General features: G+C 36.3%; 1 protein-coding gene across 1 annotated transcript in view; it reads right to left on the reverse strand.

Annotated features, from left to right (window-relative positions):
* abcd1 (ATP-binding cassette, sub-family D (ALD), member 1) overlaps positions 1–17343 on the reverse strand; it is an 87829-nt gene that overhangs the window by 25614 nt on the left and 44872 nt on the right. The window contains exons 3-6 of the mRNA XM_028813284.2: positions 10305–10447; positions 6820–6988; positions 6584–6678; positions 3801–3946 (exon numbers count right to left, since the gene is read on the reverse strand). Of these exons, the coding sequence (XP_028669117.1) occupies positions 3801–3946; positions 6584–6678; positions 6820–6988; positions 10305–10447 (553 nt within the window). The remainder of the gene's footprint in view (positions 1–3800; positions 3947–6583; positions 6679–6819; positions 6989–10304; positions 10448–17343) is intronic.

Below are 17343 nucleotides of genomic sequence, written 5' to 3' on the forward strand. Positions count from 1 at the left end.
TAAAAATATATAATTCCTTTTAAAGATCCCAGAGTAAAGTGGGAAAATGTTCTCTCACACAACATTTCAGAAAAGGAGTGGAAGGCAGCCATGCACAGAATCTAGCTCCATATGTGCAAAGCATTCAATTATTCAACTTAAAATCTTTTATTGAGCACATCTATCTTGTTTAAAATTGTCTAAAATGTTTCCAGAACAAGATCCAATCTGCAAATGTTGCATTCGAGCTCCAGCCTCACTAAGCCACATGTTTTGGGTGTGTACCAAATTAACATCGTTCTGGACAAAAATTTTTAAATGACTATGAGACAGCCTTGGTGTCACACTCACTCCTAATCCATTAATAGCTGTTTATGGTGTAATCCCAGATGGGCTTAAAGTGGAGAAGGACAAAAAAACTGTACTTGTTATATAACATTTGAAATTGGAAAAAATCAACTTCTCACTTAGAGGATCTGTTCAAAACATTTTAAAATAAGCATTTATATTGGGGAGGAGGACTTTTTTCCCTATTTACTACTCTCAAAGTTTTACTCTGGCTGTTGGCCTTCCTCTCTTTCTCATGGGTAAGGACTGAAGTGAATTTAGTTTTGTTAAGTTTGACTTGATTGTATGGAACATTACAAGAATAGCCACAGTCTTCTTGCTTTCACATGGATTCTTCCTGCAATATATTGCACAATATGACAAAGCTGGTTTCATAAATATGACTGTTATTTCAGATTACTCCAATGGTTTACACGGTCTGCAAATCCATTCCAATAAAGCACCTCTGGGATGAGGCGGAACAGGAGACTTGAGGCATGAATCTATGCCAGAAACATCTGAAGGAAGGTATGTGATGCTATTGAGTCATCATAAATAAAAATCTATAAGCAGCTTTTCCAGTACCTTCTTGCCTTTATGACTCAAAAAAATTAAAATATTTTAGAAACAAAAGGGGTATTCATTGCAGTGTTCTCCCCAGAAATTTTTTCCAGCAGGGTGGCATGAAAAAGTAGCCGGGTGGGGCGGGACGGGTAAGTTTGGTGTTGGTGAAAATTAAACGTGCACTTTTTTTATTAGTTAATTATTAATTATTTTCCAATGCTCAATAGGACATCTCAGCATTTCCTTGCGATAATACACTTTCAGGGTGCGAATGATGCCCAAATCCAACGGCTGAAGCGCTGCCATGCAATTGGGTGGGAGGTATTCAAAGCGAACATTATCTGAATGTGGAAGCATGTTGTGGGCAGCACAGTTATCAGTCAGGAGCCGAATCATTATTTCTTCTTCATATTGTGAGGTTTCTGAACTTATTTGAGAACCCTCACTCCCCACCCAATGGGAATGACACGCTGAAGTGCGTCCTGAAGCGCAATTGCAGCGTCTGTGGAAGATTGTTTGTCCGTTGCTGGGGCAGGGTTTCTTCTTCATATTGTGAGGTTTCTGAACTTATTTGAGAACCCTCACTCCCCACCCAATGGGAATGACACGCTGAAGTGCGTCCTGAAGCGCAATTGCAGCGTCTGTGGAAGATTGTTTGTCCGTTGCTGGGGCAGGGCAATAGGAGGCTCAAATTGCTGCAGTAAAGCGCCACAGAAGCAAATCATAAAAGATCGGGGTCGCGCTATAAGTCCCTGTCTTGCACCCCAAAACACAAGGCTTAGTCTCAGTACTTTAGCAAAACCAGCTTTATTCAGCTTGAAACAGGAAAGGCAAAAAAAAAAAAAAAAAAAAACAGTATGAGGAAAAAAAAAAAATTTACAGTGTTTCTGTTTGGGGATCGTTGTGCACAACTGAGCTGTGGCCACAGAACTAACTGCTCTGTGGATGATTCATTCAGGCATTTCAAGGTCTTTTGTGCACTTCGTTATAATGAAAGTATCTGCTGAATGTACTTCGTAGTAACGAGATTTCTATAGACTCGTGTCGTATGGGGAAGCTGTCGGGACCATAAAAATACTTCATTGTAATGAAAATTTTGTTGTAAAGATATTCGTTATAATGGAATTTTACCTGTATTGTGTAAATGTTGGATTCGTGATCTGGTGGTCGGAGACACAAACACAGAATTCAATGGATGTTCTTCTGAGTGGGCTTTCTTTATTGCATGTGTGCTGTCTCTATCTGACGTACCAAAACCCCAGGTCCTATCCTTCCTTTTTCTTTCTCCACATAACCAATCACCACATGATAAACGTCTTTGTTATAAAGTTATAAACTTCAACCACAGAGTGTTCAGTATACATTTTTAATTATGCCATCCATTCAGGGTTGCGCCCATCCCAGCAAGCATCATGTGCGAGGCAGGAACAAATCCTGAACAGGGTGCCAGCTCATTGCAGGGTGAATACGAGCAATACATACACTAGCAGGGTCAATTTAGCATCACCAAACCCCACAATCTACATGACTTTGAAAGGAAACTGAAGCACGCCGAGTAAACCTACCAGAAAAACATGCAAACTCAAGGCTGGGAACAACCAGGACCCCCTTTGCTGCGAGGCAGCAGTGCAACCTCCATGCCACCGTGCCCCCACATGATTAGTACATGCTTTAATGCATTTCATCATGAAAATGATATCAAGCACTTATCTTAGCATTGTAAATGTTCAGGGAGCAGGAATATCATGAAATTAATGTATTCTGTGTGGTGATCGCTTCCTGCGCCTCCTCTTAGTGCAAGTGAAAGTCAGTTTAAGAAGCACGTAGCGATTAACATGGGCCGGGGAACGCTTAACACAAAGCATTTCATGTGCTACATAATTTATGAGGGGGTTTGAGAAAATCTAGTAAATTAAATATTCATTTTAAGATGAAGTTTAGTTCACGATGTTCTACTTTAATGACAAACTACGAGAATAAAGTCAACATGTCGACTTTAATCTTGAGATAAACAGCGAGAATAAAGTGGAAATGTCGACTTTATTCTCGACATATGCATCGAGATTAAAGTGGAAATGTCGACTTTATTCTCGACATAAGCTTAGCAGCACTACACAGACTGCACTGACACTGAGAGCAGAGACGTCACTTCCTGACGCCCTTTCTGATATCTGACAGGCTGGTTCCACTAGACTTTTTTTATTTTATCAGTCCTTCTCTCGCTCGCCCACCTCCACATCCCCTTTGCTTGTGAACTGCCGCTCCGCTCCCGCTATTAGCATGTACCGCCTCTTCCTGCCCGCCCACCTCTCCATACTCCTTGCTACTGTATTAAGCTGCTCCGCCCCCGCTATTAGCATGTACACCCCCTCTCAAAAGCCCACTGCCCCATTCTCTTTGCTTGTGAACTCCGCTCCGCCTCGTCCCCTCCGCTATTTGCTTTAGCATCGAGTGATCAGCAACATCCCGTCCTGCTCATCTCCCCTCGCAACTTGCGATCCAGCTTCTAAAATATTTACCCACCTGCCCGCTCGTCCCTTGCCATCTCTGCAGATCATTAGATCTGCCTGTGCCTGTAGATCTGCAGCTGTCATCTCACAACGTCATGCAAGATGACAGCCGGGCGGTAAACTAAATTAGCCGAGTGGAGCACCTGGCTAAAAGACGCTAGGGAGAACACTGCATTCAATACTAGACAGGTGTACCTATTGAATTGGCCTCTGCGTGTATGTGAGTCTATGTGTTTATAAACATACATACTGTATACACATAAAATTACAATCTACAAAGGTGATGAACTTAATTTACCTTTAATGATTCTCAGTTGTTATTCCTGTTGCAAAAAGTGTATCATGGGTACCACCAAAGGTTATGACTCTGTTCATGTTACAAATGTAATAGAGCTCCTAATGAACGGAATGCAAGCTCACCTTTGTGGAATATAAAACATATGCTCCGGTGGTGGCTTGCGAAGCACACCTTGGTAAACAGGCCACAGTCCACTCAAAATTCGGAACAATGAGCTCTTCCCACAGCCATTTGGGCCAGTAATTAGCAGGTGCATGCCTTCTTCTACCTGAAGTACAATATATACAAAAATAAAGGTGGCAGCAGATACGAGTAGTAGAAATGACTGAATACAAACACAAATAAATGAAGACATATGAATTTTTACATATGTTACAAGGTTTACTGCTGCATCCTAGGTTTCACAATCGACACAAATCGTATAAAATCTGCATAAATTTAGTTTCTTCCAGTTGCATGCCAACTCCATAGTTCACAAGCATTTACAAATGAGCAATTCTCCTCTCCGTTTCCTCATCCTACATTCCAGTCCTAGCTGCTGTGCTGTCTTTGTCCATTGTTAAGACTGTGGGAAACAGGCTGGTCTTTTGTAACTGTGTGACTGTCACATGGCCCTAAGTCAATGTACACAAGAGGGCAGTGGGGAATTAAGAAAGGAGCCGCTTAGTACGGCTCCACTTAATCAGGCATCCTGAATTGGCCACAAACATTCCACAAAATAAGAACATTCTGTGTCTATATTAGCAGTTTTTTGTGGATAGTTGAGTCACGCTTTTTCATTTTTTCTAATTTTTCTTAGTAAGACTGGTGAATGGAAAGCTTGGCATTACAGGAAAACATTATAAAAAAGTCTGATTGGAGGAAAAATGGCATTGCATTAAAGGCTAGACACTGTTAGCAGGTGTAAAAAAGGCCCTTAGGGAATATAGTTTTTATGTTGGACTATACACAATATGTCTATGTATTCTTTTAATTTTCTAATGGTATTCTACACTTTATTCAATGCACTACCAGTCAAAAGTTTGGACTCACTTAGAAATTCAGCAACCATTCCTTCACTCTCCTAAAGGTCAACTATCTTAGCTTCTCCTTAATTAGTCTTTTAAGAAAACTTATTAACTGTAATTACATTAGCACTGCTGAAACCTGTTATTCTATTCATTTGGGTTGGAAGGCACTGGCATTTCTAAAGTTCAGTTCTGGGTTCAAAAATGTCTATAATGAAATAGGTTCCTCAAGAAACATGTTAGACTATTTATTTTTTTTTTGCAGAATTAAGGTGATTCCATGTGAAAGATTGCCAAGAAACGGAACATTTTATACAAATGTCTTTATTACTATCTTAAGAGAGAAGGGCAAACTGGAACTAACCTGGACAGAAAAATAAGGGGAAGGTCCAGATACACCACAGCATAAGAGGATAAGTACAGTACATCAGTTCTAGTAGTTATGAGAAACAATTGCCTTACAGGTCTATCAGTTGGCTTCTTCATTAAATGCACATCAAATACCAGTGTCATCTGCAGCAAAGAAAAGACAATTCTAGAAAGCTGGCCTTAGAAAATGCCAAATAAAAAGAAAAGAAATGGACAAAAGAACATTGGATGGAAGATGATTGGAAAAGCATATTATGATCAGCATCCTGGAATCATATTTTCTCGGTTGCAGATGACACTGGTATTTGCATTTAAATAAGGAAGATGTTAATTGAGTAACTATAAGGTGTTTGATTTGCAAACTTTGATGTACTTATTCTTTTTTTGTAGTTGTGTACCTGGGCATTCCCCTTCTTTTTATGTTCTGGTTATTTCTAGTTTGCCTTCTTCACTCAACACAGTAATAGACACCTTTTCATTAAATCTCCAGTTTCTTGGCAGTCTGTTGCAAGGAATAACATTAATTCTGAAAAGAAAAAAAAATAGCCTGACATGTTTGAACACAATACTGTACTTTAGGAATGCCAGCACCTTGCAGCACATGGGAAGAGAATAACATGTTTCAGCAGTGTTAATTCAATTACAAAGGTTTTTCTAATAGCCAATTAGCATTTATTCATGACTAATTAAGGATAAGCAAAGTGAGGTGACCAATTAGGACACTGAAGGAATGGGTGCTGAAAATAGCACTCGCAGACACATTTGAATAATAAATTAAAATTAATCATTTCAAGCAGTTCCATAATAGCTGTTAGAAACACCAGTAATATCATGGCTATATTTTTAAAATTGATGTAATGGTTTCGTGATAAAAAAAGGAAACAATTCTATAACATGAAAATTTCTGAGTCCCAAACCTTTGACAGTGTATATGTCTACAGTTGGACATGAAAATCTGGCCTGCTGTACGTACAGTCTACAAAATATATTTAGAATTTCTTATGACACGTTATCAAACTGAGATCACGGTCATGTTAATTGAAACTAGCTAGTTATCCTATTAGTTACTTTTAAAATATATTTCTATTACAAAGGAAAATTTCAATGGCTTTTTAAAGTTTTAACTAAACTTTTTATATTTTGTCTATGGCAATACATCTAAAATGTATTCTGATAACATTAAATACTTGAGATGTACCAGTCTACCAAATAAGCATTATACAGTATGTAGTGCGTTTCATTGTACACAATCCTTCTTATGAAGAAGTTTGCTGTTGTTGCAGATCTGTGAAGTCTCTTAAAAGTTAAAAGCAAAGGCTTTCCTTTATGAAAGAATGGAGATGTAACCTGATACTGTGTGCCTATTGGGGAACATTCTTTATATTATGATAGTATGCTGTTTTTTATCTACCCATTATGATTTGAAACTATATTCTGAATGTGACGTTCTTTTATCCATTGCAAAATCATTTAAAATCCCTTTACCTGATACAAATTGAGAGCCTTGTTGATTCAAAATGTACACTTACCTTGATATTGAGGCAGGCAACCACAACATCTCCTGTTGGTGTGATCACTGGAATATTTTCACAAGTAATACCTTGATTCACGTCAACTACTTGTCCTGTATTAAAATACAAATATGCTTAATTAATTTTCTTCTAAATTAAATTCCTGTGTCACAGCACTTGTAAAATTCATGCAAATACATTTCCACAGTAAATGTGCAATAAAAAAATTACTGAACATGATTACTATTGAATACCTTGAATGTCAAGAAGTCCTTCTATACGAATGCCATGCTTTACAACACCTTTTTGAACCATGCTAGTAACCTCACAACTTGATGAACGTTTGAACACTCCATTACAGACTTCTTCAAACACTATGAGCATCTCATGAACACGTGCAGTATATCCAGCCAATTCAGTCACCTGAGAATGAGAAAAAAAAATGTTTAAATTAGGCTTTATTTTAAGGACGTTTAGCTTTTACTTCCCAACCTGATGAGACCACTTACTTTATAGCAAGAAAGAGACACATTCTTACAAAAATTGCTCATCTTTGTAACAGAAATCTGATGCTTTAGGACTGGGCCATAACATACCTCCTTTACAGTCCCAGGTGTGAGTTATGTCACAGTACCTTTTCTCAGGTTTGAATGCTCTCAAGCTCTGCTTTTTTACTGACTCAAGAAACAGCCTAAGTCCAGTTACTTTTTCTATTGAAAGCAAAAACATCATAAGAACCAATACTTGCACAGAAACTGGAATGCTCTGCGACATGTCAGATATGGAGGAAATTATTGAAGTGCACATTTCCTTTTTGTTGATTTATTTTTAATGTTTTTCACCACGTTTACACAGCAAACAAGTTTTTTCAAACTTCTTTGAGGTTTGTCTATATTCATATCACATTAAGCATTGTCAATGACCAGACTTCAATAATTGCTTTCACTTTGTCTGCAGTCTAGTGGATTTGTGACTCTGTCGGGTTTAAAATCACACTGATCCAAATAATCAAAACGAGTATTTAAAAATGGCACCTAAAGCAGTCTTGTTTCTGCCTAATAAAACAGGCTGAAACCAACCACTGACCATGAAGTTACTGCAGACCCATAAAATGCATTCTCTGTTTAGCAAAAGTTTCACATATTAACCAATGACCAAATACACTGTGACATTTTACAGCTAGATTTTATATCCTTTAATAATGGCAGGTTGAAATAAAACATTATCCAGACTAAGTCTGGCTCTACTGTGCAATGTATACCAGAATCAAATTAGACTTAGTGCACCCATTTGTTGCTTGCCTAAAATTTGCAGCAGATGTGGCTGGTGCATGAGAAATTTCCCAATACTTTACAGCAATGTTTCTTAAACTATGAGTCAAATCTATTTTTGTGATGGGTCACCACATGGTTATGGATGTGACAATTTTAAGGATGCCATGGAGGGTGAGACAGTGATGGGGAGTATATATAATTCTCTGGTAGTATTTTATGCTAAATGCAGTTTTTTGTGGTCATGTACACTAGTTGGTACCTCATCACTTGTTCGTCGTTATGGCAAACATTGAATCTATAGTAAATCTGTAAAAGAGGTGCAAAAATGATTGTTTATTAAGTTCAACGGTGAGGACAAATTCCTTCTCTTAACACTATTTTCAAGTTGCTCAATAAATTTCAATCTACTGTTAGTGTGACAAGCAAGACAGGATGTAGAACGCACTTGGCGTTTAGCTCAATGTCAGTGAGCAGTATTAAACATTTGTATTTTTTTATTGAATTCTTCATGAAGAATTATTTTATCTCCCATATAAAATACAAATAGTGCATACATATTTTACTAATAAATTAACTGAACTCTGTTTAATGAATTTTTTAAAAAGAAAACTGGGATTTGCTGAACAATTTTTAAACTTATTTAGAAGAATGTTTTAATATTGGGGCTCCTTTGAAAATCTTTATTTTAAAAATGTTATTTAAGACAAGGTATGTTAATGGCATTGATTAACTATTTTTTTGATTCTTTATAACTTATATGATGCATTAGTCAAGAGACTTAGTTAAATCGGCATTCATACTATCCTTTCAAAAATCATATCATTATGCTTTGCCCATTACAAAGAACCACCTAAAAATTACACTAAACATTTACACTGGTAGTGATACACCTCAGAAATCTAAGCTCTGTTTTGATGAAATTTATTGTTTAATCAACAGTATGCTTGCTTTCCACTTTTCTCTTTTAGTAAAGTCATATGAGAAATATGCATGAATGAAAAAAAATACTTTATTACAGTATATAGCCATTGTTAATTTGTCTAGGTATGGCTGTGTTGCTTTTCTTGTTTCGTTGTATGGTATTGATTTTCTGATTTGGGTCCACAGATTAAAAAATTAATGAACCCCTGCTTCAGAAGCCTAATGGGCTGTTATGGGAAATATGAGATAAGGTAGGCACCGTGTCTCAGTTCTTGTGGTTGCACCAATAAAATGACTGCAGCTCTAAACTGCAGATTATTAAGTAATTAAGTATTTTTTGTTGTTTCAATCACTAATTGTAAGATCATTGACACTTATGGCAATAACTGAGATCAGTGTCGATTAATTAACTTTTTAGTTATGGTAGGACAAGAAGGTTTAATGAAGGATGGACATCCGGGAATGAATTACTGCACTGTAACTGCAGTCAGCGCCTTTTCTAAATAGGAAACAAATCGCCCTCTTGATAAAATCAAGCAGACAATTAAAACATTAAAAAGCAACTTAAGAAACCAAGAGAAGTACCATTTGTCAAAAATACTTAAGCAGTCAGACTGAAGATAATACAGTAGTAAATTTCATATTTACCCTAACAAATCATAAAGTTGTCTCTTATATAAAAACATTCGAGGTGGCAGCATATCTGTATGGCATCTGAAGTAACTTTTATAGTTAGAATTAGATTTCAGGATTATTATATAGTAGCAGGATCTTAATCTTTCACAAGCAAACAAATATTATTTTTGTTTATTAAGAAATTACTCAGTTGTTGCATACTGATCATTACACATCTAAGAAGACCTTCAAAATTAATCAATCTTGTAGTGATTGATGTCTAAATTTATATATGACAATGAAGCAGATTTGAGAATATAATGTTAATGCATATGGGGGGTATTTTAAAATTACTGATTCAACATGCACCATAGACAGAAATAAGAAAAGCAAAAACAAAAATTACTATTTTCCCACATAAATCAAAAGCAGTAATATTAATTTCATGTTCTTTCTAAAACACTGAATCAACACAGCAGATTAACTGTTTCTTTCATATCATTATCCATTTTCAGTGTTGTCCATCATGTGTTTCTTTTAGTATTGAAAGAAAGTTGAAAGTTTCAGGGTGGCAAACAAGAACAACTGGGAAAAAATAAAACAAAAAACATGCGAACCCTTCTCTTTTGGCTTTCTACTAACACATCCATATATTGTTAAAGCTTTGAACTACCAAAAGGATAACTACTGGATCAAACTTAATTTCAACATCTGACCACCCTAAAGAAGAATAACAACAAATGCATATTTCAATTTATACTATGAGGCCTTTAAAATAATAACACATTAGTAGCTTAGCTGCTTGAAGAATACAGACCCTATTCCAGGGACCATATCACCTCAGACAGGTAAAATAGCTAATGTTATTCTGATTAAAGTAATGTGGTAAAAGTGTGTAACATTTGTACCCAGACAAACATCTTTCTCACCTCTTTGTATGAACTCATAACTCTCTCAATGGCATCAGCTCCAGCAGTGAGCAGATTTCTTGCAGTAGTAAATGCTTCTGTTCTTTCACTGACCAGGTCCTCCTCTTTCATCTCCAAAGCAGCCTGTTTGGTCTCTTCAGAATCTTAAAAGAATAGCAAGAGAAATAATTATATTCTTAGCAAGGGAATAATTCTCATTTATAAAATATCTGCACACTTTCTTTTGTATTCCTAACCATAAAAGACCTGCAAAGAACATCTAAATATTCATTAAACCTACAATTGTTTAGATGGAATACTAGGAAGAAAATATGAACTGTTTAAATAAGATTGTGTCTGTGTATGTAAATAAACAGCAAATGACACTAATGACAAAATTCTTCCTAATTCTTCCTAAAGCTTTGTAATCATCATAAAATAATTTTATCTAAAAAGGGTAACCAAAATAGTAATGTGTAAAAAAAAAAAAAAACATGTTCACAATACATTTAAAAAATTTTGTTCTATCATTTTCATTAACACTATACTACAGATAATTGTTCATAAAATAATAATCTAGTTCATTACAAAATTAAAAACAGCCATATACTGTATGAGGGGTGATCAAAAAGTGTTAAGCCTAAACTGGAAACAGGTTTTCTATGCTGCTACTTTTGTAAAATGCAAAACATTCACTCCTGTGTACTGAGATACAGTATGTAAATTACAACTTTCTAGCATTTATGGTTTATACTGTACAGTATGTTTTTTTACTTGAGAACTAAGTCAGCATGAATGAGGTAAACCAGAAAATTAAGTATTGTGCTGTCACTGAATTTCTAATACTACAGAACATCTTCAGGGATTCATTCTCACCTAGCCAATGTGTGCCAACCGGGCCTCTTCATATGGCTGAATCAATAAATAAGCTGCATCATGACGTGACCAAAGATCTGGGCCTTCTTCAGTATTAATAACAGAAGAAAACATTACCACCAGGTGAAAGTAAGAAAGTTTCTTAATGTGATTTATGTGAGCAGAATAAGAGAGGGAGGAATCAAAAATGACACCAAGATTTTTTACAGTAGAGGCGGGTCTGATGAGATCACCGCCAAGATAGACTGGGAAGGAAAACAATATAAGGACTGATATCATAAAATGTTAAAATACTACAAGTTACATAAAACTAAATAAAATATGTGCCAAAACAAACAAATTCATACTTAAAACATTCTAATGTGAAAAGTTCATCCACTTTCAAAGATTTCTGAACTATATTCCTGGAATATGGAGCACTATCTCCATCTCTAAAAGCAACTTTCACAAGTCAGAATAAATTCAAGGAATATCTAGCCCAAGTAATACAATAATGAAAGTACTGTAGCCAGCTATGAGGACGGTTTAACAAGAAAGTTCAGTGTCAATCAATTCTGAAGTGGAGAGAAGTCCATTCCATTTTTCTGTATAAATCACAATAATAAATATCATATTTATTACCAATTATAAACTTAAGACTGAATGATAAATAGCATCAAGGGTTTCAAATTCAGAAGTGGAAGCAGGTCTATACTTTATGCCACCATAACTGAGGACAGAAAAAAAAACAGCCTCCAAAACCTTCTTCCTAAAAAAACAAGATTTGTTTCTGCATCAACAGCATAATTTCACGCTTTTTTTTTACAGGAGAGCAAAAAATGTTTACCTTTTTCAACATTTATCATATATCTAATAGTTAGAAGTGCTTTTTGAACAATTTAAAGAAGGCTCTATATAGCCAACTGAGATGAATTGTACAAAAAAGTATCATCAGAATATAAATTAATAAAATAACTTAAATAAATATAATTTATATGAATAAAAAAAATAAACATGACCAAAATTAGGCCCTAGTTAGACACCTTTGTTATTTTCTGAAAGTCTAATGACATATTAACTGCTTTCAAACACTGAAATCTTTGAGATAAATAATTCTTAAATGATACACTGTACATACAGAAGCATCTAAACCAACAGCTGATGGTCTGTGTAGCACAAGAGAGAGATCAGCTCTATCAATGGCCTTTGACATACTGTATCAATGAAAAACCTGTATTGTACTGTCTATTGTCCAAATCTGAAACATCATTTACAACAAGAGAGAAGGCACAGACATTATTACAAACAGTTCTGAATCCAGAGTGGTAACTATTATTATGGAGTAATGACCAAGAACAGTCTTTTTTAACATTTTATGTACTAAACACTCCTTAATGTTGCCAAAACATAGTAACCTGGTGATAGGATAATCTATACATATTAATAAAAGGCAAAGCCCTCACTGACTCACTGACTGACTGACTGACTGACTCACTCACTCACTCATCACTAATTCTCGAACTTCCCGTGTAGGTGGAAGGCTGAAATTTGGCAGGCTCATTCCTTACAGCTTACTTACAAAAGTTAGGCAGGTTTCATTTCGAAATTCTACGCGTAATGGTCATAACTGGAACATATTTTTTGTCCATATACTCTAATGGAGGAGGCGGAGTCACGTATCACGTCATCACGCCTCCTACGTAATCACGTGAACTAAAAACAAGGAAGAGATTTACAGCACGAGTCAAACGCGGGAACGAAGGTAAATGACGTTAATTTTTGACTGTCTTTTAATACTGTGTAAGCATACATACAGTGGTGTGAAAAACTATTTGCCCCCTTCCTGATTTCTTATTCTTTTGCATGTTTGTCACACAAAATGTTTCTGATCATCAAACACATTTAACCATTAGTCAAATATAACACAAGTAAACACAAAATGCAGTTTGTAAATGGTGGTTTTTATTATTTAGGGAGAAAAAAAAAATCCAAACCTACATGGCCCTGTGTGAAAAAGTAATTGCCCCCTTGTTAAAAAATAATCTAACTGTGGTGTATCACACCTGAGTTCAATTTCCGTAGCCACCCCCAGGCCTGATTACTGCCACACCTGTTTCAATCAAGAAATCACTTAAATAGGAGCTGCCTGACACAGAGAAGTAGACCAAAAGCACCTCAAAAGCTAGACATCATGCCAAGATCCAAAGAAATTCAGGAACAAATGAGAACAGAAGTAATTGAGATCTATCAGTCTGGTAAAGGTTATAAAGCCATTTCTAAAGCTTTGGGACTCCAGCGAACCACAGTGAGAGCCATTATCCACAAATGGCAAAAACATGGAACAGTGGTGAACCTTCCCAGGAGTGGCCGGCCGACCAAAATTACCCCAAGAGCGCAGAGACGACTCATCCGAGAGGTCACAAAAGACCCCAGGACAACGTCTAAAGAACTGCAGGCCTCACTTGCCTCAATTAAGGTCAGTGTTCACGACTCCACCATAAGAAAGAGACTGGGCAAAAACGGCCTGCATGGCAGATTTCCAAGACGCAAACCACTGTTAAGCAAAAAGAACATTAGGGCTCGTCTCAATTTTGCTAAGAAACATCTCAATGATTGCCAAGTCTTTTGGGAAAATACCTTGTGGACTGATGAGACAAAAGTTGAACTTTTTGGAAGGCAAATGTCCCGTTACATCTGGCGTAAAAGGAACACAGCATTTCAGAAAAAGAACATCATACCAACAGTAAAAATATGGTGGTGGTAGTGTGATGGTCTGGGGTTGTTTTGCTGCTTCAGGACCTGGAAGGCTTGCTGTGATAGATGGAACCATGAATTCTACTGTCTACCAAAAAATCCTGAAGGAGAATGTCCGGCCATCTGTTTGTCAACTCAAGCTGAAGCGATCTTGGGTGCTGCAACAGGACAATGACCCAAAACACACCAGCAAATCCACCTCTGAATGGCTGAAGAAAAACAAAATGAAGACTTTGGAGTGGCCTAGTCAAAGTCCTGACCTGAATCCAATTGAGATGCTATGGCATGACCTTAAAAAGGCGGTTCATGCTAGAAAACCCTCAAATAAAGCTGAATTACAACAATTTTGTAAAGATGAGTGGGCCAAAATTCCTCCAGAGCGCTGTAAAAGACTCATTGCAAGTTATCGCAAACGCTTGATTGCAGTTATTGCTGCTAAGGGTGGCCCAACCAGTTATTAGGTTCAGGGGGCAATTACTTTTTCACACAGGGCCATGTAGGTTTGGATTTTTTTTTCTCCCTAAATAATAAAAACCACCATTTACAAACTGCATTTAGTGTTTACTTGTGTTATATTTGACTAATGGTTAAATGTGTTTGATGATCAGAAACATTTTGTGTGACAAACATGCAAAAGAATAAGAAATCAGGAAGGGGGCAAATAGTTTTTCACACCACTGTATTAACACATGTGCAATTAAACGTGTGCATTTACGGGGTGATTTCTCAGGCTTAAAAGCTCGCCTTTTATCAAACGCGGGAACAAAGGTAACTGACGTTGTTCACTGTCTTTTAATACTGTGTAACCATACATATTAACACATGTGCAATTAAACGTGTGCATTTACGGGGTGATTTCTCAGGCTTAAAAGCTCGCCTTTTACTAAAAAGGTAAATGCAAAACTATTTTCAATCATTCTATGATCTGCTTCTCACAACTGAAGGCACCGTGGCTGATGTTACATCACTTGCTGTCCAACCATAAGCGTTACCTGGTAGGTAACCGGACACTCTCTTCACTCCCTTTCGGGAATCGAACCTCTGAGGTTTTCTTTTGTTCTTAATTAAAATTTAAAAGCAATACTTCACCGCTGCTAAGCCCCTCTAGCGCTGACGTCCCAGTTTCGATTACCGTAAGCAAGTGCAGTGAGTGTGTAATTACATTCACGGCATTCGTAGTCTGATTCACAATCTGATTGTATGGGTGGTTACCTACCAGGTAACGCTTATACTTGGCCACCAAGTCAGGTCGAAGTGATCACTCGAGTAAAGGCAGCTTCACAAAAAAACAGATCCTTAACAAACTGTTATTAGTATATTTTCCCTCAATTTAAAAACGTTTTATTTTCTTCTTAATAAAAATTTAAAAGCGGTACTTCGCCGGTGCGAAGCACGTAGATTTGACCGACTGACACATACAGACATATTCATGAGTGCAGGTACTTCGGAAAGAAAGCACCGTGTAAACCTAAAGTTTAAATTAAGTTCATAGACCTACAAAAGGTTGCCATTCATTTGAGGCAAGATTGCTTTTCTTCTGTACAACTATACGTTGCATTCTCAAGAGTGTGCTTGCACGGCTTCGGATACAGGTATATATATATATATATATATATATATATATATATATATATATATATATATATATATATATATATATATATATATATATATGTATGTCTATATATATATATGTATGTCTATATATAAATATGTAAGCTTATAAGTACTGCCTTACTTCTCTTTAAGAAAGGAAGATGTAATGATACTTGATTTAAACGATTCCATGTCTTCCTGGGTTTGCGTAGCTTATTGTCAATATCTTTACACCCGTTTTTAAGACTTATTTACTGAAACGGGCTTTCACGAAAAAAGTTTGGGCTTTGCTACAGGATACACCCTCCACAAGTTAAGCAAGTAAAAATAAAATATATATTTCTGTTTTATTTAAACCTTTTAAGTTCGTATGCATAGCCCCATTTGGCTGTTTAATTTTTTTTTTTCTTTCTTCAGTAATATTAAATCTCCTTAAAGAAAAAGAACATATCCATTTTACTTTTTTTGTATCTCTTTAGTAATATTTTAGTGTAAAAGGATAACCAGTATTTAAACCTTTTATGTTACTTTATAAAGTTATTTTACACAATGTTGAAAAATTAATAAGAAAGCTACATATTTTGGCAGCTGCTGCTTTCATTTTCAATGAAATGAAAAAAGCTCTCCAAGAGAAAACCTCAATGAAGAAGAAACAGTTTGCACTATCTAAAAAGGAGAAACCCTCATTTATAAAGGTTTGCTGCAGATGACTTGACTGAAAATAAATTAATACTTCCTATGTGTATCTATACTAATAAAAGGCAAAGCCCTCACTGACTCACTGACTGACTGACTGACTGACTGATTCACTCATCACTAATTCTCCAACTTCCCGTGTAGGTAGAAGGCTGAAATTTGGCAGGCTCATTCCTTACAGCTTACTTACAAAAGTTAGGCAGGTTTCACTTCGAAATTCTACGCGTAATGGTCATAACTGGAACCTGTTTTTTGTCCATATACTCTAATGGAGGAGGCGGAGTCACGTATCGCGTCATCACGTATTACGCCTCCTACGTAATCACGTGAAGTGAAAACAAGGAAGAGATTTACAGCACGAGTCAAATGCGGGAACGAAGGTAAATAACGTTAATTGTTGAGTGTCTTTTAATACTGTGTAAGCATACATATTAACAGATGTGCAATTAAACGTGTGCATTTACGGGGTGATTTCTCAGGCTTAAAAGCTCGCCTTTTATTAAAAAGGTAAATGCTGTTTTCATTCTGAAGGGCACAAACCACGTTAAGATTTCATGCTGAAGAGTAAGCTCAGCACACAGCTTGGTCATATTACAGCCGGAAGGGTGAACTGACAATATGATATACAAAGAGATCCTTAAGAAATAATTATTGATTCATTTTCCCTCAGTTTAAAAAGGTTTACTTTTCTTCTTAATAAAAATTTTAAAGCGGTACTTCGCCGCTGCCAAGCGCGGGTATTTTGATATGTATCAAAATATATCGCGTCATCACGCCTCCCATGTAAGCATGTGAACTGACCCGCTGCCGTTTGCAATGCCATATTCGTGAGATACAAGTTTAATGACAAGACACGAGGTATAAACGACAGTTTGGATCACTTTGTGACAGAGTTAAAATTGCTGTGGCCAGAAACTTTTAACTGCCGGATCTTAGCTAACATTAAATAAACCCGTGGACATCGCATCATCACACAAGACAGCGGCTCACGTGAACTGACTGAACGCAGCAGGAGTGATCACTTCAATGAATCAAACCTATTCAAAAAACACATTTCACAATTGATAAGGTACGAAAACAATAGATAGATAGATAGATAGATAGATAGATAGATAGATAGATAGATAGATAGATAGATAGATAGATAGATAGATAGATA

The sequence above is a fragment of the Erpetoichthys calabaricus genome, chromosome 11 (genome assembly GCF_900747795.2).
Source record: "Erpetoichthys calabaricus chromosome 11, fErpCal1.3, whole genome shotgun sequence".
Taxonomy (NCBI): Eukaryota; Metazoa; Chordata; class Cladistia; order Polypteriformes; family Polypteridae; genus Erpetoichthys; species Erpetoichthys calabaricus.